The following is a 24941-nucleotide window of genomic DNA, read 5'->3' on the forward strand; positions in this document are numbered from 1 at the left end:
CCCTATGTCTATGGTGATCACAAAGGAAGAACCTAAGCAATGCAACTTGTGACCCTATTAAAATTATCAAGATCAGTGGCAAAACTGATAATTGTAAATGCTAAATTTTCGTGAAACACATTGGTGACCACCCTGAGGAGACATCAAGGACATTTCCCACCAGCCTTGAGAATCATCCTGACAGAAAATCCTTACTACTCCACCAGTCATATACGTGAGAGCTGGCACCTGTCATGACAGGAGCAGAGTACATTTACTACCAAAAACTCATGCCAGCACTGGCCCTGTCAGGGTATGTTCACATGTAGCAGATTTGGAGCAACAAAGTAGATGCGATTTCTAGAAAACCCATCCACACTATGGATAAATAACTTTTAGAAATTGACCTGTGGTTGGATATAAAAATAAATATATACAACCTAATCTATTACCATATTTGCACCAAAACTTGTGGTATTACCATAGTCTCATTGTTAACCATTACTGGCACACCCACCCTTTCTTCTTTTCATGCATTCTTTTTTATGACATTGGTCAGACTTGTTGGTCTTGTAGCATCTCTTTTCTAGTATGCCCCTCTCTTCCCCCAATGGCAAAACTACCAGAAGCCCCTGGGGTGTCCATGGAGCATCCATTGGAGGAGATGCTTCTGTCTGTATCTATTGCCATCTCTCCTGCTTCTGCTCTTGGCTGCTACTATCTGAGAGCCAAAGGGACAGCTGGTAATTCATTGCTGGCGCTGAGTCGGCACGAAGTAGTAAAAGGGCTCTATTCCCTCCTGCCTCCTGAGTAAACCATCTCTGCAGAGCGGAAGTGAGCTTTTTCTTGTAGGACAAGCACAGTCACCCTGAAGGTAATCGCTTTACATAAATGTACTTTAACAAGGGCTGCTCCAATTACGACTTTAGTCATTGCTTGTAACGCAAGAAGAAAAACATCTCCTTTAATATTCACATTATGGCATTGAACAGCTCCGCTGGCCTGACTGTGATTAGTATGCATTCATGGCTAATTCCCTATAAGAATATCCCAGCAATGCCCACATCTAGCCGGGTCGCATTATAACCAAGTACAGAGCCAGCCACAAGCTGCGTTAATCAGTCTCCTGCTGCAATAAACCAGTCACATACAGTGTTAATCAGTCATTGCTGGCAGTAACCCGCCACGCCAACATTTAACCGGTTGTGTTCAGCAACCTCCAGCCATGTACAAGACCTAGCAGCAATTCAGCCACATTTTTATGTCGCAGGCCGTTCATCCACCTGAAATTATTAGCTTCGACTCTATTCATGCTGTCAGTTTTTGTTTTAGAGCTGCACAATGCATATTCTTCAAGTGTCATATGAATTACAATGTTTTTTTTTGTTTTTTTTTACAAAACTCAGTAAAATAAATTCAAGATTATTTTACTTTACATCAATCAGTTTAAAAGAGAAAGAGTAATATCAAAAGTTGCACTAAGAAAAAAAAGGGAAAATACATTCCAGCAACATTATATGAAACCCGGTTCAGGGAAGAAAAAGCGCTGCACCTCACACCTATGGCGAACACTAGTGCCTGTCGGCTGCATAAAAAACATCAGATATTTTGTGTATGAATTGATCAAGCCACACTGCCCCATGTACCATGTGCAGGTATCTGATACACATGGGTCCCTACACTAAGTCCACACTGTGCCGGTCAGTGACCGCCACCCCCGCAGGCGTGCATGGGCAGGGAAGGGGCAATGTAACGGCCCTGCAACAACCCCCATGCCACAGGACCAGACCCAAAATGCCCCCCCAAAAAACTCCCGGCCAGCATCGCCGGCGGAGGAAGCTGCCCCCATCGGCGGTGCTGGCTGGGAGTTTTTTTGGGGGGCATTTTTGGGTCTGGTCCTGTGGCATGGGGGTTGCAGGGCCGTTCCATGGCCCCCCTTCCCTGCTCATGCACACCTGCGGGCGTGGCGGCCACTGACCGACACAGTGTGGACTTAGTGTAGGGACCCATGTGTATCAGATACCTGCACGCGGTACATGGGGCAGTGTGGCTTGATCAATTCATACACAAAATTCTGATGTTTTTTATGCAGCAGAGAAGCACTAGTGTCAACCATAGGTGTGAGGTGCAGCACTCTTTCTTCCCTGAATCGTATTATATGAAACCCCATAACAAAAAACAGTCCAGCATGGATTTAACTGTACTCAAGATTGGTACTATATGAAGACTATAATAGGCTAGGCACTCACTTCTTGGGCTGGAGAATGGGCTGGGCAGAAGAGGGGGGACCACTGGGCAATAGCCTTACTTGCCATAAAGAAGGATTTTAACATACAAACAAGTGTGTGAAGGAGTCACGACTCCTCATCCAAGTTGCCGAGCAGACACATGGCTGAATCACAATCGGCTTTTGCATTACCTCCGACAAGTCCCACTACTTCTTTCCAAAATGCGTTTGATGAGGCTAGGTGATGAGATTTTTACCTTCTTGCACTGTACCTATATGACCACTTCTATATATACAGGCCTCTGAATTAGAAGAAGGAATGGAATGCTGGCAGCAGGCCAATGAGCCCAGCTCCTTGAACTTATCATTGCAGTGACAATATAGCTCAAGACAGACACTCATCTATAAACAATCTATGGTAAACAAGAGGTTGTTCCAGCCTAACTGGGCAGGACAGGAAACTGCTACCATTTATGTATTGAATGTTTATTTAATTCATGTGAATACACTACGCATGAGTAGTACCGCTCCATATCTGTCTATAAAAGTTAACACAAATTAATAAAGGGGGCGCTTCCCAAACTTACATTACTGATACGTACATCAGCTGTCTGCGTCTGTGATTTTAAGGTGTCAGCAGAACTGCAGCTGCTAACTCTAAATCTGAAACCATCCTATACCTGGGTTGTGACTTGTCTCCATAGAGTCAGGTCAACATCAAACTTTAACCTTATCACGGCAATTCGAGGATACGGCCATATTAAATGCCAAAAGTCCACCACTTAGTAATGACACTTGGGGCAGGAAGGTTCAGGGATTGTGCCCATTCTATATAAAATAATTTGAATTTGAGCTCTCCAGTTTGCCGTGGAAGGTAATGGGTTATTGTGTGCCTTGGCTTGTATCAGGTTATCATATAGAGAGGAGATTACCACACAAACACCCCCAGACCCTGCGACACCACTAGTCTGGCAACAGTCAGGAGCTGCTCCCTGCTGCTGCAGACAGCCCCCCACTGGCCTGGAGCTTCTCCCAGCACCCTTCTCCAGCTGGCAGAGGTAAGAGGTAATGGGAGTCGGTGGCTGCCAGACTAGCATTGCCGAGGGCCGCCAGCATGGGGAAGGGTGCAGGGAGCTGGGTGAGGATTGGGGGTGGGGGTGGGGGGGTTGACAGACTGCTGCAGTGGCAGGATGAACTGGAGCAGCATGAGTCGGACGTTTGTGTCACGTCACCAACTTTACAGAGACCTAAACACGCCATGCTGTAGTAAGTGCAGGGAAAATTACCCTGGGGGTGGGTGCATATGAAAGAAATGAGTGCAGAATTCATAGCATGTTGCAGAATATATAAGCATTTGGGAAACACCACAATTTTATTGATTCTGCCCACCACCAAGTGGGGCAGCGAACCAGATCCGGAATTTCTCCTTGAAGTGAACCAGCAAAGGGTCAAGTATTTAAACTCATTGACCAACCTTCAAGCCCTCCACCGAAGACCCCAATAGGCCATCCCTGTCCGGGCCAAGATACATTATAGCGGATTTAGTCCAGTTTATGGTTAGACCAGAGTAAAAAAACATAATTTTTTTAAATAAAGGTAATAGCTCTAGGATGGGACTGCAGGAGGAGTAATAAATTACAATATTAAAGGGGCATTCCCATCAGGGAATGAGAGCTCCATGGCCCCTTTCCTTGTGCCTGGAGGAGGTGGACAGGAAGCCAAAGCAGCTGAGGTGACTGGTTTACACAATCTGCTCATTGCACCGCAAGCTATGGTGTTACTGTAAAGCAAGATCATTTATGTGATAATTTACAGTCTTTATTCTGTAAACCAGAGGAGGATGCCGGAACAGGTTTGATCGTCTGTAAATATAATTTACATAATTCTCTCACGTCCATCTTTTCTTTATCTGAGTTACAACTAATCTGTAGGAATAATTGAGGAAACATTGAATAGACTGAAATTACCAATTTCGGGATATTGATAGGTCAGCAGCACAGTAAATTAAAAGCCTTTACTGAACTAGTCATTTGACCATGAAGTGTCATGAGTGATGGCCTCTACAATCTCGCATCTGGTACAAAGCGCCACATCCTCAGCTCATGTCCACATGATGAGGGCATTCAGTAGTGGACATTGCCAATCTCACAACAAGCAACACAATGTAATTGCCTCATCTATCAGCCCTCATTGACATAGCAGCTACCGGCATATTGCAGCAGTCACCCGCGTGATACCAGTGTCCAGCTCCACCACACAGCAACATATAGCCAGAATTAATATCACAATTATGTACTGAATAAACTGGGTGTAGAACTTGGGGTTCTTTGTACTTCTTGCAGCTCTAGCTATTTAGTAGTAAGACCCTTCTAATCAGATCAGCGATAAGATGAAAGACAAGAACATTGAGAGACAAATGAGGAACAAGAAGGGTTCCTGCTGCCTCCAGGACCCGGGACAGCTCCCTCCATCAGATGCTGTGCAATAGCTTGTTCCATTATCTGCTGAAGACCAAGTCCCCACTGTCCAGCTATGAATTGTTATAAATTAGGATTGTATGAGATTTACTCCTAATGATCTCATCACCTTTCTGCCCGACATACAAGGAGCAAATCTTTATCTGCACTAAAGCAGGGCACAATAAAGCAGCCCCTGCCCCCACCCTCAACAGAGTTTTATTCAACGCTGACAGTTATTACTGGCAATGTGATGTACGGCCTGCAATAGAGCCGGATAATATACTTATCCTGAGGATGGAGCTTCTCAAACTTCTGTCACAGCTACACATAAAACAGCAGCTCCAGCTTAACCCTTCACACAATGGTAGATGCCTCACAAGTGGAACATATAAAGAGCTGTAGTTATGACAACAGGAAAGAAGGGACGTTACAGCTGATGGTAAAGACAAGTGCTGGAAGCTTTTAACTACTTCGATTAATTATTAACATCAAAAGATAAAGCAGTCAAGAAAAACAAAGGACTGCTACAAGACGAGAGGCCAGAAGAGATCTCCATACAGCGCAATCGCCAAGACCGTGGTCTCACTCACAGCAAAGCTTCAATAACTACAGACCAGTGAATCAAACGGAGGAGGCGGCAAAGGAGCATGAGTGTCTTCTAGTCACAATTGTGCAGATGGGATGATTGAGGCACACAATGGGGATGTACATTCTCTACCCGGATAACATCCGAATTATACTAGGTCAGAGATGTCTGCACATCTGCCATAAAGCTTCCCATAATAAGACAATGGTGGAACAAATCTAAGGATTAAAATGGTCCATTATGCCATTTAGTCGGCATCACATTAGCACAGAGTTATGTATCTTGCAGTGGGTTAGAGTTAAGTAGCTGGGATAGCAGGGGAATTAGCTCCTTTATGAAGGACTCAATGTGTCCTGGGTGCTGGCAGAAGGAGCCATCCCTCATTTTAATGCTCACTGCGAGCAGTCGGGAACTTATCTGCAGCCCTCCTGAAAGTGAGAGATAAATCTGCACCTCCCAGGCCTGGCAAAGTCGTTGTGTCAGGCAGTGATTTGTGTCCTGCCAGCGCTGACTTACGTCTTCTTTAATGCACTCGCTCCCCATTCACTCCTTCGTTAAGTTTTATCCTCCTCGGTTTTTTATAGGGAATACACAAAGGAGGCTGAATTAGCCATAACTCTAAGAGTGCAGGACGAGCGCCCATTAATGATGGCACCGCAGAGACAATACACAATATAGTCCTATGGGGATATGCAATCTGACTCTCTTCAATACCAACCAAAGCATCGCTTATAATAGCAGAACGTCTCCCTTGCTCTTTGATTTTAAGCATTCCCCATGTGATGACTGCACAGATTGTGCTGGGATGTCTACAGCTTCAGGGCAAGGTATGACTGTGTAACTGGGATCAGAAGGCCTAATGCTGGTCTGTGACAGTGAATGCATCTATAATCAATGATAAAATATCATGGAAAACCAGTGTTCGCTACCAATGGCGATACAGTAGATTGGTGCTAATTCAAAGGGATTGGCCACAGTTATCACTTCATGGCAAGACAGGCTATTACTACATTTAGGCAACTGGATGGAAACCTTTGTTCTAAAACATAATGTGAACAGGGCTTAATTTACATTCAGCTTGATGTAGTAAGCTTTGAACATGTGACACTATGTTATAGATTGTGTCTCAAGCACCAACTGTAGTCTAAGCTCATCCTGTAATAAAAGTTCATCCAGGGCTAGATATTTATCAAGATAGATGATGTCTCCAATGTAATGCTATTATTGCAGCACTCATAGGACAAGTTCCGTGCCAATTATAATAGAACTGATATGGTAACTATAGTTTTCAGCTGGTTAATGACTGTCTATAGCCACCTCCAGACTCTCAATGTCTGTACACAACAGGGTGTCGTCTGTCCGGAAACAGTTGCAGGGCTCCAGATGGCGACCAAAATGGTCGCCAATGCGACTGATGTTTTGCAAATGGCGCCCAGATTTATTAATCTGGGCGCCATTTGCGACTGGCCCCGGCGGCGGCGCGCTGTCTCTTTAAGTATCCCCGGCTGATGTGAGCTGCCTGGGGCCCTGACTTCCGGCACAGGAAGCGCGCGTCAGAGACGCTTCCTGTGTCAAAAGTCACAGCCCCGGCGTACAGAGAGCTCACTGACGCGCCGCGCTGCCGGGGATAGGACGGGACACCCCCGACAGCCGCGCATCAGCCGGGGACAGCGTCCGAAGAAGAAGAGGATCGCCGGGGGAGCGGGTTGTCAGGTGAGTTTGTGTGTTTGTTTTTTTTAAATACTGCTTAGCATAGAGGAAAGGGGGGGAGAGGGGGCTAGCTATAAGGGGAGGGGGTATCTATAAGGGGGGGAGAAGAGGGGGCATCTATAATGGGGAGGAGGAGGGGGCATCTATAATGGGGGGGAGGAGGGGGCATCTATAATGGGGGAAAGAGAAGGGGGGGCATCTATAATGGGGGGAGAAGAGGGGCAATCTATAATGGGGGGAAGAGAAGGGGGGGCATCTATAATGGGGGGAGAAGAGGGGCCATCTTCAAGGGGGGGAGAAGAGTGGGCATCTATAATGGGGGGAGAGGGGGCCATCTTCAAGGGGGGGAGAGGGGGCTAGCTATAAGGGGAGGGGGTATCTATAAGGGGGGGAGAAGAGGGGGCATCTATAAGGGGGGAGAAGAGGGGGCATCTATAATGGGGGGAGAGGGGGCCATCTTCAAGGGGGGGAGAGGGGGCTAGCTATAAGGGGAGGGGGTATCTATAAGGGGGGGAGAAGAGGGGGCATCTATAAGGGGGGGAGAAGAGGGGGCATCTATAATGGGGGGGAGGAGGGGGCATCTATAATGGGGGTAGAGGGGGTCATCTATAAGGGGAGGGGGCCATCTATAAGTGTAGGGCAAACTGGCTGCAGACACTAAGAGATAGATATATGCACAATTATTATTATCAGGGCCCCTCAGGTGTCTGTATTGTAGGGGGTCACTTGCATTAGTCACTAGGTGAGAGATATATCTATCTATATACACATCTTGTGGGGGGTCACTATGGCTGCAGTCATAAGTCTAGCTCAGTATGTATAGACTGTTGCAAGCTTTTAAAGGGAACCTGTCACCCCCGGTGACGGGGTGACAGGCTCCCAACCCCCCGTTAGAACCCCCTATACTCACCTCATCGCGCCGGGTCCCGCTTCTGGAGGTGGTCAGGTCACGGAGATCTCAGCCGCTGCAGCCCGGCGCGCACACTGAGAGAGGAGTCCAACGCTCATAGAGAATGACGGAGCGCTGGACTCTCCCGTCATTCTCTATGAGCGTTGGACTCATCTCTCAGCGCACGCCGGGCTGCAGCGGCTGAGATCTCCGTGACCCCGACCATCTTCAGAAGCGGGACCCGGCGCGATGAGGTGAGTATAGGGGGTTCTAACGGGGGGTTGGGAGCCTGTCACCCCGTCACCGGGGGTGACAGGTTCCCTTTAAGATCAAGTTCAGAAGAGTAAGCCTCATTAATAGGCTAGCCAAGTGAGGCTGAAGTACTGAGTCAGACTGGATATGGTTGTCAAGTTGCAAGTTTCCATGTTGAACATTTTCAAACTAAGAAAAGAAAGGATCTAAAGGAGGAGGAGGCTGCCGCGGCCTCTGCACACAGTAAGTCCCATGTAACATAACATTAATTTTACATGGTTTAAAATGTTGGCGACCAAATATTCTATTTGGCGCCTAAATTTTTCAGGTTAGGAGCCAATGGCTCCCAGGTAAATTTTTTAGTCTGGAGCCCTGAGTTGGTGCATGCTGTATCCATTACACAGCAATCCACATGGACACTATGGCAATATTCAGGATTACTTACAAGGTGCTGCTTGCTCTGTAACTGCTCATCATTCCTGTTACCTACACGGCGCACACAATGATCCCCAACAACATTCACTTTCTTCACACTTCCCTTGAGCTGTCCTCCAGCACCACAACAGGCGATCCTTCTTATAATAACACTAATCCTCAGCACCTCAACCTCTTCCTGCACAGCTCAGCAGCATCCATCACTGGCGAGCAGGCTGGAGACGGAAGGGGATGCTGTGTACTAAACACTGGATAAGAGCGAAGAACTGATAACTTGTCATCCCCTGTATTTATGCAGCTGTGATCTAGAACAACGGTGCTCTGAAGATTATAACCACTGCCAGAACAATGAAGGTCACCTCTGCGACAGCCCTGATTCCTTCCAGCAGCTGGGAGACAATGTGCTATCCCCTGTGCCGAGAGGTGCCGCTCATCTACAGCACAGTGCACACAACATGGAAAGTGCCGTAGCTTCCACCATTTATACACTATATATCACTACAGAAAATTGTTACATTTGGTTTATTCACAAACCACTCACTATATAGTGGCAATTCCAGGAAGAGACACACAGAAGCATCTCTCCAATTCCCACAATTAAAATCCAAAAAATTTAGAGCAGTCACTGCATTAAATCCTAGTGATCAATTTACCAACTATGCCTGGAGATTTTTCCTTCCCCTTGGAGACTTACTACCATATTGCTAAGATGTGTAACCAGTTGTGGATATCAAAGACAGGATGAGTATAGAGTAACTTCCCCTGTCACAACTGTATGCAATCCTTGATCAACCGATCGAGGGTCCATACCATTGTGAGAGATGTGTGCATGTTGCTGGTTTGCAAGCCCAGATCCGGGATCCAAATGAGCAGCTGCGACGATTGAGATGCATTAGCAAACAGGAAAGGGGTCTGGTGCTCACTGAGCAAGCACTCCAAGGGGTAGATGGGGGAGAGAGTGATAGCATGGAGGTACAGGAGGAAGAGGCAGCTAGTTGGGTCACAGTTAGAAAACGGGGTAGAGGGAAGAGTGTGAGGGAGGCCAGTCCTGATCTGGCACACCCCAACAAGTTTGCCAAATTGGCGGATGAGGGGGATGTTGATTCAGGGGTGGCATTGCTGCAGCAGGACACTGCCTCTGAAAGCCAGGGGGGTGTCTGCTCCAGTAAGGTGGGAAACAGGAGCTCAGGGCAGGCCAGGCAGGTACTGATAATGGGGGACTCAATTATTAGGGGGACAGACAGGGCAATCTGTCACAAAGACCAAGATCGTCGAACAGTGTGTTGCCTTCCTGGCGCTCGAGTTAGTCACGGATCAGGCTGACATTACTGGGAGGGGCTGGCGATGACCCAGAAGTCATGGTGCACATTGGCACCAATGATAAAGTTAGAGGTAGGTGGCGGGTCCTTAAAAACTATTTCAGGGACTTAGGCAGGAAGCTTAAAACTAGGACCTCCAAGGTGATATTCTCCGACATATTACCTGTACCACGAGCCACACCTGAGAGACAGCGGGAGATTAGGGAGGTAAATAAGTGGCTCAAAAGCTGGCGTAGGATAGAGGAGTTTGGGTTCATGGAGAACTGGGCCGACTTCTCGGTCGGTTACAGGCTCTACGGTAGGGACAGGCTGCATCTCAATGGGGAGGGTGCAGCCGTGCTGGGGGAGAAGATGACTAAGAGGTTGGAGGAGTGTTAACTAGGGACCGGGGAGGAGGGCAACTACAATATAGTAAGTGAAGACAGTAGATGGAAAACTGGGCCTAGATTATGGAACTGGGGGTGGAGCGGCGGGAGGGGTTAGGTCACTAGTGACAAGAGGAAAGGGAATATGGATAAATATATTAAATGTATGTATACTAATGCTCGAAGCCTCACTAATAAAACTGAGAAATTAGAACTCATAATGGTTGAAGAGAAATATGTTATAGTGGGGATAAGCGAGACATGGCTGGATGAGAGTTATGACTGGGCTGTTAATATCCAGGGTTATAGTCTATTCAGAAATGACCGTAAAAATAAGAAAGGGGGAGGGGTCTGTCTATATGTATAATCCCACCTTAAGTACATTCTGCGGGAGGATATAAGTGATGATAATGTGGAGTCTCTTTGGGTAGAAATAAGGGGAGGGACGAAGAATAATAAAATTCTTATAGGAGCGAGTTATAAACCTCCAAGTATAGTGGAAGAGTCAGAAAATCTTCTTATAAGACAAATAGATGCGGCAGCGAAGCAGGGGGAAGTCATTATTATGGGGGACTTTGATTTCCCGTTTATATTTGGATAGTTAAAGACCTGCAGCTCCAGGAAGGGAAGCAGATACTGGAAATAGTAACATTACCTTAATAGTAATTACCTTTCCCAACTAGTACATGAACCAACAAGAGGGGGGCCACTCCTGGACCTAATCTTAACCAATAGGCCAGACAGAATATCAAAAATGGAGGTGGGGGGGTCACCTAGGTAATAGTGACCATAACATAGTAAGTTTTCAATTATCCTTTAATAAAATGATTAGTAGAGGGGCTACAAAAACATTAAATTCAGGAAGGTTAATTTCCAAAAACTAAGAGAGGACCTTGGGAACATAGACTGGGACACTGCCTTCAGAAATAAAAGTACGCAAGAGAAATGGGACATATTTAAGAGCAACCTGGGTAAATCGTATGAACGACACATACTGTACCATATGGGAATAAAAGTAGTAAAAATAAGATAAATCCAATGTGGTTAACGTCAGCTGTAAGGGGGGCAATGAATGATAAGAAAAAAGCATTCAGACTACTAAAACAAGAAGGTAGTGGGGAAGCATTGAGCAACTATAGACAGAATAGAATGTGTAAAAAGCAAATAAAAGAAGCAAAAAAAGCAACAGAAAGAAGGATTGCCACAGAAAGTAAAATTAATCCCAAAATGTTCTTCACCTATATAAACAACAAAAGACTTAAAACCGAAAATGTTGGTCCCCTCAAAAATAATCTGGGTGTAATGGTGGAGGGGGAAGAGGAAAAGGCCAATCTACTAAATACATTCTTCTCTACTGTATTCACAGAGGAGAATCCCATAACAGAAGACATGACTGGGAATAATATAAATCCTCCCATAAATCTCACCTGCCTAACACAACAAGAAGTGGGGAGACGCCTTAAAAACATTAAAATCCATAAGTCACCGGGCCCAGAAGGTATCCATCCTAGAGTTTTGCAAGAATTAAATACTGTGTTAGACAGACCGTTATTCCTAATATTTAAAGATTCTATTCTGACAGGGATTGTTCCGCAGGACTGGCGCATAGCTAATGTGTTACTAATATTCAAGAAGGGGTCAAAGAGTGATCCTGGAAACTACAAGCCCGTAAGTCTAACATCTATAGTAGGTAAAGTATTTGAGGGGTTTGTAAGAGATGCTATACTGGTGTATCTTTATGAAAATCTTATGACGCAGCACCAGCATGGATTTATGAGGGATCGGTCCTGTCAGACTAATCTGATCGGCTTCTATGAAGAGGTAAGTTATAGACTGGACCTGGGGGAGGCTGTGGATGTTGTGTATCTGGACTTTTCAAAGGCATTTGATACTGTGCCGCATGAAAAGTTGGTCTACAAAATGAGGATGCTGTGACTCGGGGAAAACGTCTGCAAATAGGCAAGTAACTGGTTGTGTGATTGTAGAAAACAGAGGGTGGTCATTGATGGAACATATTCAGATTGGGTTTTAGTTACTAGTGGGGTACCACAGGGGTCAGTGTTTTTGGTCCACTTTTTAATATTTTTATTAATGACCTTGTAGAGGGGCTACAGAGCAGAATCTCCATTTTTGCAGATGATACTAAACTGGGTAAAGTAATCAGTACAGAGGAGGATAATATATTACAGAGGGATTTGGAGAAGCTGGAGGCTTGGGCGGAGAAATGGCAAATGAAGTTTAATGTGGATAAATGTAAGGTTATGCACTTGGGCCGTAGAAATAATAAGTACAGTAATGTGCTAAATAATAAAACACTGGGTAAAACTACTTCCGAAAAGGACCTGGGGGTATTGGTGGACAGTAAACTCAACTTTAGTGATCAGTGCCAGGCAGCAGCTGCCAAGGCTAATAAAATAATGGGATGCAGCAAAAGCGGTATAGATGCTAAAGATGAGAACATAGTTTTGCCTCTTTATAAATCACTGGTCAGACCACACATGGAATACTGTGTACAGTTTTGGGCACCAGTATATAAGAAGGACACAGCTGAACTGAAGCGAGTGCAGAGGAGGGCAACAAAGGTCATTAAGGGAATGGGTGGGTTACAGGATCAGGACAGGTTATCAAGCTTGGGGTTATTTACGCTAGAAAAAAGACGTCTTGGAGGCAATCTGATCACAATGTACAAATATATGAATGGACAGTACAGAGGTCTTTGTAGTGGTCTCCTTACTCCTAGGTCTGTAACCATGACAAGGGGGCATCCTCTACATCTAGAGGAAAGACTATTTCTTCATCAGCATCGACGCGGGTTCTTTACTGTACGAGCGGTAAGACTGTGGAACTCTCTGCCACATGATATTTAATGAATTGGCCATGACAACAAGTTCAAGGGAGGCCTGGATGCTTTTCTATGTAAAATAATATTACAAGTTATGGGCATTAGATTTCCGGTGATACGTTGATCCGGGGATTGTTCTGGTTGCCATTGGAGTTGGTAGGGAGTTTTCTCCCTGTGATGGGGCAATTTTCGTCGCCTCATGGGGGTTTTTGCCTTCCCTGGATCAACACAGTAGGATTTCCCTAGGTTGAACCTGATGGACTCTTGTCTTCTTTCAACCTTATTTACTATGTTACTATGTAACTGCACATGCTGATCTCTGCTGCGTGGACCTGGCCTCAAAGTACATTGCAGCATTTTCCTAGATAGATAGACATATGCAGTTAAACCTCTATGAGCCGACCACCCAATTTTGCAAAAAAACAACCAAACAAAAAAGACTTTAATGGGGGCCTGGTCAAAAAACAATATATAGCAAATGCAGAATTAAGTTTCTAATTGAGGCAGGAACATGTACACCATACACATACACATATATAATTATTACAGAGCACACAGTCATTTAATGAGACAGCATTTATACAGCAAACAGGACTTATGAACTTTTATTAATACATCCCTACATATAGGAGGTATTGCCCAGCCCTAAAATTATTCCTGGAACTGACTACAGTATAACAAGTACAGCATCAGCTCTATATGCCATTCTATTACATCACTGGTATCAGCTCTATACACCATTCTATTATATTACTAGTATCAGCTGTATACACCATTCTATTACATCACTAGTATCAGCTGCATATACCATCCTATTACATCACTAGTATCAGCTGCATACACCATTCTATGACATCACTAGTATCAACTGTATACACCATTCTATTACATCACTGGTATCAGCTGCATACACCATTCTATTACACTGGTATCAGCTGTATACACCATTCTGGTCAATTACTGGTATAAGCTGTATACACCATTCTATTACATCACTGGTATCAGCTGTATACACCATTCTATTACATCACTGGTATCAGCTCTATACACCATTCTATTACATCACTGGTATCAGCTGTATACACCATTCTATTCCATCACTGGTATCAGCTGTATACACCAATCTATTACATCACTGGTATCAGCTCTATACACCATTCTATTACATCACTGGTATCAGCTGTATACGCCATTCTATTACATCACTGGTATCAGCTGCATACACCATCCTATTACATCACTGGTATCAGCTGTATACACCATTCTATTATATTACTAGTATCAGCTGTATACACCATTCTATTACATCACTGCTATCAGCTGCATACACCATCCTATTACATCACTGGTATCAGCTGTATACACCATTCTATTACATCACTGGTATCTGCTCTATACACCATTCTATTACATCACCGGTATCATCTCTATACACCATTCTATTACACTGGTATTAGCTGCGTACACCATTCTATTAAATCACTGGTATCAGCTGTGTACATCATTCTATTACACTGGTATCAGCTGTGTACACCATTCTATTCCATCACTGGTATCAGCTGTATACACCATTCTATTCCATCACTGGTATCAGCTGTATACACCATCCTATTACATCACTGGTATCAGCTGTATACACCATTCTATTACATTACTAGTATCAGCTGTATACACCATCCTATTACATCACTAGTATCAGCTCTATATGCCATTCTATTACATCACTAGTATTGGCTCTAAACACCATTCTATTACATCAATGGTATCAGCTGTATACACCATTCTATTTCATTACTAGTATCAGCTGTATACACCATCCTATTACATCACTGGTATCAGCTGTATACACCATTCTATTACATTACTAGTATCAGCTGTATACACCATCCTATTACATCACTAGTATCAGCTCTATATGCCATTCTATTACATCACTAGTATTGGCTCTAAACACCATTCTATTACATCACTAGTATCAGCTGTATACACCATTCTATTATATTACTAGTATCAGCTGTATACACCATTCTATTACATCACTGGTATCAGCTGTATACACCATTCTATTACATAACTGGTATCAGCTGTATTCACCATTCTATTACATCACTAGTATTGGCTCTAAACACCATTCTATTACATCACTAGTATCAGCTGTATACACCATTCTATTATATTACTAGTATCAGCTGTATACACCATTCTATTACATCACTAGTATCAGCTGTATACACCATTCTATTACATCACTAGTATCAGCTGTATACACCATTCTATTACATCACTAGTATCAGCTGTATACACCATTCTATTACATCACTAGTATCAGCTGTATACACCATTCTATTATATTACTAGTATCAGCTGTATACACCATTCTATTACATCACTAGTATCAGCTGTATACACCATTCTATTACATCACTAGTATCAGCTGTATACACCATTCTATTACATAACTGGTATCAGCTGTATACACCATTCTATTACATCACTAGTATCAGCTGTATACACCATTCTATTACATCACTGGTATCAGCTGTGTACACCATTCTATTACATCACTAGTATCAGCTGTATACACCATTCTATTACATCACTAGTATCAGCTGTATACACCATTCTATTACATCACTGGTATCAGCTGTATACACCATTCTATTACATCACTAGTATCAGCTGTATACACCATTCTATTACATCACTGGTATCAGCTGTATACACCATTCTATTACATAACTGGTATCAGCTGTATACACCATTCTATTACATCACTAGTATTAGCTGTATACACCTTTCTATTACATCGGTGGTATCAGCTCAGAAGCGTGGCTGATCTTGTACGCTATGTGGCTCCTCCTTTCTCTTCCCAGCTCAGCCACACCTCCTCCTTCCGCCCTCCACCCTCTCTACACCTGCTTGTGTGCTCCCTCCTCCTTCATCATGGCCCTGTCAGTGCTGTTCCCATGGACCCTGTCAGTCCCATGACGAGCTAGCAGAGGAGGACCCATTGTGTGAGGAATATAAGGAGGGTAAGAGTGGTCCCCTTCAAGACCTGCAGCACATAACTGAACACAATATGGCCACTGCAGTAAGATCTCGGAAGACAGACACGAATAAGTACGGGTGCTCAGCAATAGTACCAGCTGACAATAAGCAGTTATCTCCAAGTGGGAAACTTACGGCTGGGCAGAACAACCTGTGGTCCTTCCACATAGAGCCAGATTCCTCTTGCACGGGTGCCATAACCCATGGGGACTTAATACAACTTCTCTCCCAGCTGCCTACAAAAAACTACTTCCAATCCTTGGTTGCTGAGGTGAAGGAGGCCTGCACAGTAGATTTTGCTGAAGTGCGAAAAGATATCCAACACATCACAGCCAACGCTGAGTCTCTAGAAGAAAATGATGCCACCCGTACCTCTACAGGGACTCTGCAGTCTACTATTTGTGCTCAAAATACTGCACTGGACGACATGCAGTGACACGTTGAGGACTTGGACAACAGGGGCAGACAGAACAACATCAGGGTCAGAGGCCTCCCTGAGGCTTCTCATGATGAAGGTCTTGCCTCTACTCTGGAGGGCTTATTTAATATGATTATGGATGCGAAGCCTTCTCTTCAAATAAAATTAAAAAAGAGCACACAGCCCCCTCAGACCCAAACCCACTTCAGGAGCACCAAGGGACGTTATCTGTTGCTTGCACGAATACACGGTCAAAGAGAAAATAATGGCCGAACCTTGCTCTCTGCAAAATCACGAGTTTGACAGGGCCCCTGTCCAGTTGTTTCCTGACCTGTCGAGAATTACTTTGCAGAAACAGCGCCTTCTCCGTCCCCTCCTCACCACCTTGAGGGATCATGAGGTGACCTATAGGTGGAATTTTCTATTTGCTTTGGTGGCACGCAAAGATGGACGTTCTGCACACTATTGCTGACCTCTCCAAATTTTGTGCCATCCTAGAAATAGCAATCCAAAGATTGCGGACTGGACAGTGATGGATTCTCCTCCATCTGTTTGGAAGTCAGTTCCCAAGGCTCCTCATCCTATCGGGAGCCCTGCAAAGGGACTCTTCACCCTGAGGTGAAGGCTCACTGTCTGAGGTCTACCTTTTCCCACTTTCTAGCTGGAGTTAATGTTTTTTTGGGAAAGTGTGGGCTTACTATGATTGTATCTCCCAGGGTTTCCTACTTATGGTTTTTTGTTCATGTTCATTTTTTGAGTGGAGAGCAGAAGCGCAAAAGAAATTTCATTGAAGCAATAGGGCAGGCAGAATTCCGCCTCTTTTACTCAGTTTGCAAGGGCCCTAATTGACAGAGTGAGAAAATTGAGATCATTGTTGCGCCTGACGACCTCACTATATAGTAAGTTGGATGCCTTTAAGGCCATTTGGTTCCCTGGAGATGCTCACTATTCAACTACTCCTTCTTGAGCTGGAGGCATTACCTTTCCCCTTCCCCCTTTTCCCTGCATCTGTGTTGTGTGGCATTAAGTCTGTTTTGTTAAACTCAGTGGTCTGTTATGTTCATTGTGACCTCTGCTAAAGTTCCTCTACAGAGGAGACATATATTTGCAGGGGATGTGATCAAAACCAGTGCAAACTGAGTCTCTAAAAATTCCTATCAGGGAAGGATCACTGAACAATTGTAGACCTCACCAATCTCTGGCTGTTCTTTCTTCAGCTGCAGAAAATCACTTCTCATAAGAAAGTAGGTTGTAGGATGAAGATAAATGAGTCATCATCATTACCTGCTCCATCATCTGGAGAGGAGACATAATGGATGACTTACAGGAGAGTCCTGTCTCCACTATCAGATGTCTGTACTAATACTCATATGCATTAGCGCAGCAGAATCCGCGTCCTCCCTCGACCCTCGCTCAAGAACATGACTTCCCAATGGTGAAGACTGGGAATTCTTACATTGTGGGCTCATAAATGGGTCAGTGTAACAGGAACCCGCTGCAGAATGTGCGTGAACCCCAGCGTCCTGATCAGGAGCAGCCAAGCCCTGCACTTTATCTAATAAACGTCAGCGCTTCACACAATTAAAAGTGTCCACATTCTGGAGAGAAAATCTCAAAGGCGAGACAACAGGAGATTGTAGGAGAATAATTACTCAGCGACCCGCAAACCTGTTAAACGTGTTATTTATCTTCACATAAATGTAACTCGCCAATAAAAGCCAACGCTGAGAAGCAATTTAATGCGCTCTTGACCTGTGTAACGCGGCCGCTCCGGAGCTGCTTATTATTCTCGTGTTTGTGGGACAAGCCTCGTAATTAAGATGTTGTTTCTGAAAAGAGATTTTATGCTCTGTTCCAGTCACTTGTGCTTAGTGTCACCTTGTGAAGTCACATTCGGTCTAGTGTGTGCAGATCGGAGCAGACGTGAGCTCGCTGTGTGGTGGGGGAAGAAATCAACAAAACTCTGCTTAGGTAAAAGCCTTACAATTACCGACAACCATACACAGCGCTACAGTCATCACATAGTGATGATTCTATACCCGACTTGTAATGTACACAGAAATCAATGCAGCTCTCAACATACAACCTCATCTATCAAAATGTGCCCAGTAAGAACCAATCACAGTGCAGCTGGTTGCTGTATATAAGAGCAATATACACCCGAGACCATTGGCCTCATTTCTCAAAACTGTAGAAACGCCAAGATCTGTGTAATATATCTGACTTTGTAATATGATGTGTGTGTGTGTGTGTGTGTGTGTGTGTGTGTGTGTATGTATATGTATGTGTGTACAATGTTTGGAAACCTAGAAATGACTGCTGACAGGTACGGTATGTCTAAGCAGAAGTAGTGTAGGGGTTGTGTGCTTGTTTGGCATGTGAAAACAAAAATACTTCATTAAAAGGGATTATCCAGGGTTTAAAACTTTTTATATATTGGAGCCCTGTTGGTAAACATAACAAACAGCTTTATAACTGTGGAGCCGGCGCAGCTCCAAACCTGTACAGTCTACACGGCACAGCGCTCTGCAAAATAACCCTCCAATGCACCCATAGCCAAAGATCCCATCACAGCTCAGTGCTCTGCAGAATATCCCTCCAATGTACAGCTCAGAGCTCTGCAGGAATAGTCTGATTTCCCTTTACAGCTCCGCAGTGATCAGCCAGATATCTGTAACTGGTACAGTGCTCCGCAGTGATCAGCCAGATATCTGTAAATGGTACAGTGCTCCGCAGTGATCAGACAGATATCTGTAAATGGTACAGTGCTCCGCAGTGATCAGACAGATATCTGTAAATGGTACAGTGCTCCGCAGTGATCAGCCAGATATCTGTAAATGGTACAGTGCTCCGCAGTGATCAGACAGATATCTGTAAATGGTACAGTGCTCCGCAGTGATCAAGTATCCCTCAACATTACAAAGATCTGAAGTGATCATCTAAATATCCCTACATGGCGCAGTGAAGGGATCACACAGACACAATGGCCTTTAATTTCCTGATGAATTTACATGACAGGGATATAAGATCCCCAACACTTGCAATCTGAAAAGCAATACTCTTGAATCTGTTGAATAGAACTATATATTTGCAATATGCTGATTATCCAAAGCTCCGCCTCTTGCCCCACCCCCACTGAGCTGTAATGTTCTTATGACACAAGAACAATCCTCACACCACATGCATCTGATGCCTACACTAGGTACACATATTCACTAACATTGCTGTAGGTGTATATGGGAAAAAGGCAAGCATGACCGGACTGCTTGATGCCTGGGTAATACTGAATAGTTATATAGTTTGGTTGTACAACAGAAATCAATCCATATTTGTGGCTGGCACTGTATACATTTGGGTCCATCAAAGCAAATTCTATAATATACGCCTTTAGGCTATGTTCACACTGCGTATATTTGAGGCTGTATATTTGAGGCTGTATAGCAACCAAAACAAGGAGTGGATTGAAAACACAGAAAGGATCTGTTCACATAATGTTGTAATTGAGTGGATGGCCGTCATTTAATGGCAAATATTTGCTGTTATTTTAAAACAACGGTTGTTATATTGAAATAATGGCCGTTATTTACGGTTATATGGCGGCCATCCACTCAATTACAACATTATGTGAACAGAGCCTTTGTGTTTTCAATCCACTCCTGGTTTTGGTTGCTATGAGGACCAAATACAGCCTCAAATATACATAGTGTGAACCCAGCCTTAGGCTGCATTCCCACGTTCCGTGATCATGACGGATCACGGACGTGGAATGCATGTACCGGAGTCCCCCCGCACCCGGACAGCATCTGTAATTAGATGCTGGGAGCGGGGGAGACTGTATTCATAAGCGCCCCGCACTGTAGTAACAGCACCGCACGGCTGATTCATTACAGCGCGGCGCTTATGAATACAGTCTCCCCTGCTCCCAGCATCTAATTACAGATGCTGTCCGGGTGCGGGGGGACTCCGGTACATGCATTCCACGTCCGTGATCCGTCATGATCACGGAACGTGGGAATGCAGCCTAACTGTAAGGGCCGAACATGGCGTGACCATAGTATATAACACAAATGGAATGTACCATAGATCCTGGAGAAGACCGGTTCTTTCTTGTTGTAGTAGTGGCCAAGGTTGTGGTGGTCTCCATGATGGTTGTAGACAATTCAGGAGGCATGGAAGTGGTAGGCGTTGTCCCAAGGATTGATGGGACCTCTCCCACCAGCCTTACACTTCCACTGATGTTTATATGGGGGTTGTGTTCAGCAGCCATGTTGAGAACTTTCAGGCCATTATAGTAGATACCAGATAGCTGCCCTTGGAATGGCCTCCCCCTGTCCTTTCCTCCAATGGCTATCTGTGCTTGGGTATTGAAGATGGTCAGGGGTCGCCCTATAGAGACAGTAAAGGAGACATCACAAAACCTTAAAACGTAAGCAGCACAGATGACATGAAACCTTCTAGGATACACAAGAGTCTGATAGATGAGTCCCGTCTGCACAGCTGGAGCATCAGCCCTGGTGAGAATATTTTATCAGCTTCCTGTCTCGTTGCTGAATAAAAATAAAAGGTGTTAAAAAGCAATGACTAATAATTACAGAAAGCATGAAAACCTGGTAAAGTGAAACATCCGGGACCCAGCTACCCCCAGCGGATATCACCAATAAATGTCCTGCAGTCACAGGAGGCTTCAGACTCTACTCAGTCTCAGTTTATCAACCAGTTTTAGTTTTATGTTGGATTAATGGAATTCTGATAAAATCCAATTCACATTAAATACTATTGTTAATTGGATCATGACTGCCAGCATGTTGCCTACGTCCTGTATCCTGACTACACAGGTTGCATTACTGTGTGCATTAATCCTGAGAATGTCACTAGGTTACTTAGCTGTGAGAGCGGACATGGCGGCAGTCAGTCAGCTCCGATCTCCTCAATTATTGACCCCCTTAATCATGTCACCGACATTAGTCCACCTCGATTCTGTGAGGAGGCTAGAAGTCATTGACTCTGTCCCTGTGTCTGCAAACCTGATAAGAGGGAGGCCAAGATTCATTAACAGATCGTGCATCACACAGACACCAATCAATATCTTCCATTGACCTCGGTGTCCCTGGCTCCTCCACAGACCGCCGCTTGTTGGTTATTTTCCAGCTTCCCCTTCCTACTGTTAATGTTAAGTAATTTAGCTGGTAGGAAAGAAATAGAAGACAAGGGAAACTGCACGGCAGAACATGAGCATAGAGTGATATAACAGCACAGAATGAAGGAGAGCGACCGGGCAGATCCTGAACCCGGCAGGACATTAAAGAACCTAGAGAAAGTAGAGGAAACCTTAGAGTTCCAGGATTTGCTGTCTGAACATATTGTATGGTGTTTTTGAACTGAACACAACATTTTGCTTTCTAAACGCATTTATCAATTATTTGTTGACTGGTTTTGACCTAAACGTTGCGCACTCTTGTCTCAGAGCTGCTTCTGCAGTCGATTATAGCAGAATGTTCACCCTCACTGCAGCCACCTAGCACTCACGCTCATCACTTGGATTTTTAAAGCAGCAACCACCAACTTTTTACAGGACAGATAATGTTATTGGTACCTTTTGCAACGCCAGTTCCAACTCTCTTGAACTCAGGATTCAGAAGTCTTGTGCCATCTTCCATTCCTGAGATACTGAGCCCTGAAAAACAGGGACCCCGGTTTGGATAGAAAAAAAAATAAAAAATAAAGTCTGCAGGCAGTTTCCAGAGAAACCTCGGCAGCCAGTGGAAAATGAAAAAATATCAGCCATCCTCCTACCACGAGCAATGTGAGGATCGGTCGCAAATGCTGCTGGGGGATGCAGATGCAGTGCAGATGGGATTGCTGCTTTAAATGAGGAACAGCGTCCTATGTGCCAGCTGTGGATTGCTAGAAAGTGATCAACACACAGACTGCATTAAGCCAATAGGAAAGACCCTGTGGCTGAAGGCAGTGATGACGGCCACAGATGGTGTGTCAGGTTTGATCACGACATCCATCCAGTTTTCACAGCTGGAATGTGGGACAGTCGATGAGATGGAAGAGACAAAGTGTCTTCTCTGCAGTTACATATAAGGTTAGATCAATTATAGACCAGGCCTGAAAGAATGGCGGCTTCAGGTTACAAAACACGTTACAGCTCAGATATGGCCACTTTTTTTTCCAAACAGTTTCACTCCACTGTGGCCAAGCCTGGGCCTCCATTTATTAATTCTGTAATAGATTTGTACAGATGACCGTCTGGTACCAGCCATTTCTACCCATGGATGGGAGGAGGACAGTGCTAACAAGTCTTTGTGGGTAACATAACATTCAAGCAATGAGCTTCCTTGGAGTGGATTGTGGGTTGGTGTGATATGAGACTGGATTAGAACCAGCTTTAACTTCACATAGCTCAGGGTCACAATTCCTGGTGTTCTTTTATTTAATATTGACGATTTTCTCATCATATTCTGACCTGGAATCAGAACTAGCAATGAACTGTGACTCAGAGAAGAACATGAAGTCAGAGCCAGGCCTCTCCTCTGCAGGCTCATGCAAACCCAGTTGGAAAGACAGAAAAAGAAGGCGTTGAAAGCGCTGGATTAAAGATCGCTCTGTTGTTCTAGAGATGAGTCTGTGATATGTGAGTCTTATCTGTGTCCTCGGCTGACCCTTACTGACACCTTGCTGCCCGTGTATTCAGGGGGTGTACATGTGGACCTACCCAGAGACAGACAAAGAACATTGTACAGTGCGTTACAGGATTACACAACGCCTCTTACTGCTGTCTTTTCAGAAAATATTCCCTCAAGTAATTAAACATAACAGTAATGAAGGAAGCCGCTTCTGTTGAGCAGGTGTATGAATGGTGGATACAGTGTTTATAGAGATCATGCATCAACCACCATAAATCATCAGATCAATGAGAATGGACGGCAGGCAGAAACATGCACATGCCCATCACCATAATCCAGGATTAACTGTTAACGGGACAGCGCACTATAGAAACTCAGGCTGTTACAGGCTCAGGGTTCCCATCTTGTGGATTATAAGGTTATTTAAAGGATGTTAGGAGAAATAAGGCTTATTTATCATTATATCAATTCAGTAGTTTCCCTCTGGCTAACACACAGAGGATACATATCAGGCCTCTCCTCCCATAGTCACTGTGTCTGAGCCTGTGGAGCGGAAACTGTATAGCATTCCACAATGAGCATGCAGCACTGGGGTTCATGCAGGGTCAGAACTAAGTTAGTTACCTTTGTCTTGCTGGCCATCATCTGGGTTCCGAGGCAATTTATAGGACAGTTTCGGTTTTTGGTGTAGCTCGGTATTGCCTTAAGGTTTAAAAAACAGCGTTATTAGGCGTTATAGTCGGCTACATAGGTGGGTCTACAATTCTGAAGAGCTTTAGCTGCACAGATCAAGAACTCAGACTCTTCAAGGACGACATCATTTTTGCATTTGGTTTTCATTGGTACTGGCATTGAGCGTGACCTGTTCATGCACCTCAGCTGGCTCTAGTGCCACCATGTGTGGTCAGATGACATCACTATTGTGCAACGTACAAGTGTGATATGTACAATCACCAATGGCCTTCATGACTACTGCATAGACATGGCGCTTGCATCAATTCAGTAAGCTTAGTGTGATTTTATTGGGTTTGAGTTTAGTTGCAGACTGCTCTAGTGATCAGGGCTGAATAACAAGCAGTGGTTGGAAATCCTACAAAGGAAGTTACAAAATACTGCAACAAAACTGACCATGAAACTGGAAAATCATTATTCATATTGCAAGGGTGTCTGACAAATAGAGAACTTCAAAACCCTGCAAACAGTCCCCAGACGGGAAGCACACAGTCTGCGGAACATAGGGTCAAGCTGCAGACTGTACATACAATCAATTGTATTCAACAAGCCTGTATTAACTTCCCCGACCAGAACAGAAATCTCCAGGGGATCCCTACGGTCACCTTTTCCAGACTAGAAAAAGACAAGGGTAGTTTTGCGAGCGACTTGAGGAGTGGGCGGGGGGAGCTGGACTGTCGTCTTCACTCTCATAGGAATTTCAAGAAACGGATGCTGTGACAGATGGATGCAACTCACTGTCAAAGTCACTTACAAGAAAGGCAGCTAAAAGCCCTGGGTTATTGTTGTAGAGGAAGGCTCTGTGTCACCCTGTAAAGCGTCTGCATCCTGATCTCATTGAACAAGCACTCTGTTGTTTACACTGGTTCGTGCTAAGCTCGTGGATATAATGCACAGAGACAGGTTAAGTGAGAACAAGTAGTTTACATGTGAGACGGCTCTATGTAACAACAATAGGAGGCCTCAGGTCGGCCCCATTATATACACATCGTATAATGCTATAGCCATAACTGCTGCCATCCATCCTGATTGCTTTCCCACTGTGCAA

General features: G+C 44.5%; 1 protein-coding gene across 9 annotated transcripts in view; it reads right to left on the minus strand.

Annotated features, from left to right (window-relative positions):
* NRXN3 (neurexin 3) overlaps nucleotides 1-24941 on the minus strand; it is a 427584-nt gene that overhangs the window by 65358 nt on the left and 337285 nt on the right. For 5 of the 9 annotated variants that reach the window (XM_069951290.1, XM_069951286.1, XM_069951285.1 and 2 more), the window contains 2 exons: nucleotides 23786-23863; nucleotides 20608-20915 (listed from right to left, as the gene is read on the minus strand). In XM_069951290.1, the coding sequence (XP_069807391.1) occupies nucleotides 20608-20915; nucleotides 23786-23863 (386 nt within the window). The remainder of the gene's footprint in view (nucleotides 1-20607; nucleotides 20916-23785; nucleotides 23864-24941) is intronic. The other 4 variants (XM_069951289.1, XM_069951288.1, XM_069951293.1 and 1 more) reach the window with 1 other exon arrangement.

Source organism: Dendropsophus ebraccatus, chromosome 13, assembly GCF_027789765.1.
Source record: "Dendropsophus ebraccatus isolate aDenEbr1 chromosome 13, aDenEbr1.pat, whole genome shotgun sequence".
Classification (NCBI taxonomy): domain Eukaryota; kingdom Metazoa; phylum Chordata; class Amphibia; order Anura; family Hylidae; genus Dendropsophus; species Dendropsophus ebraccatus.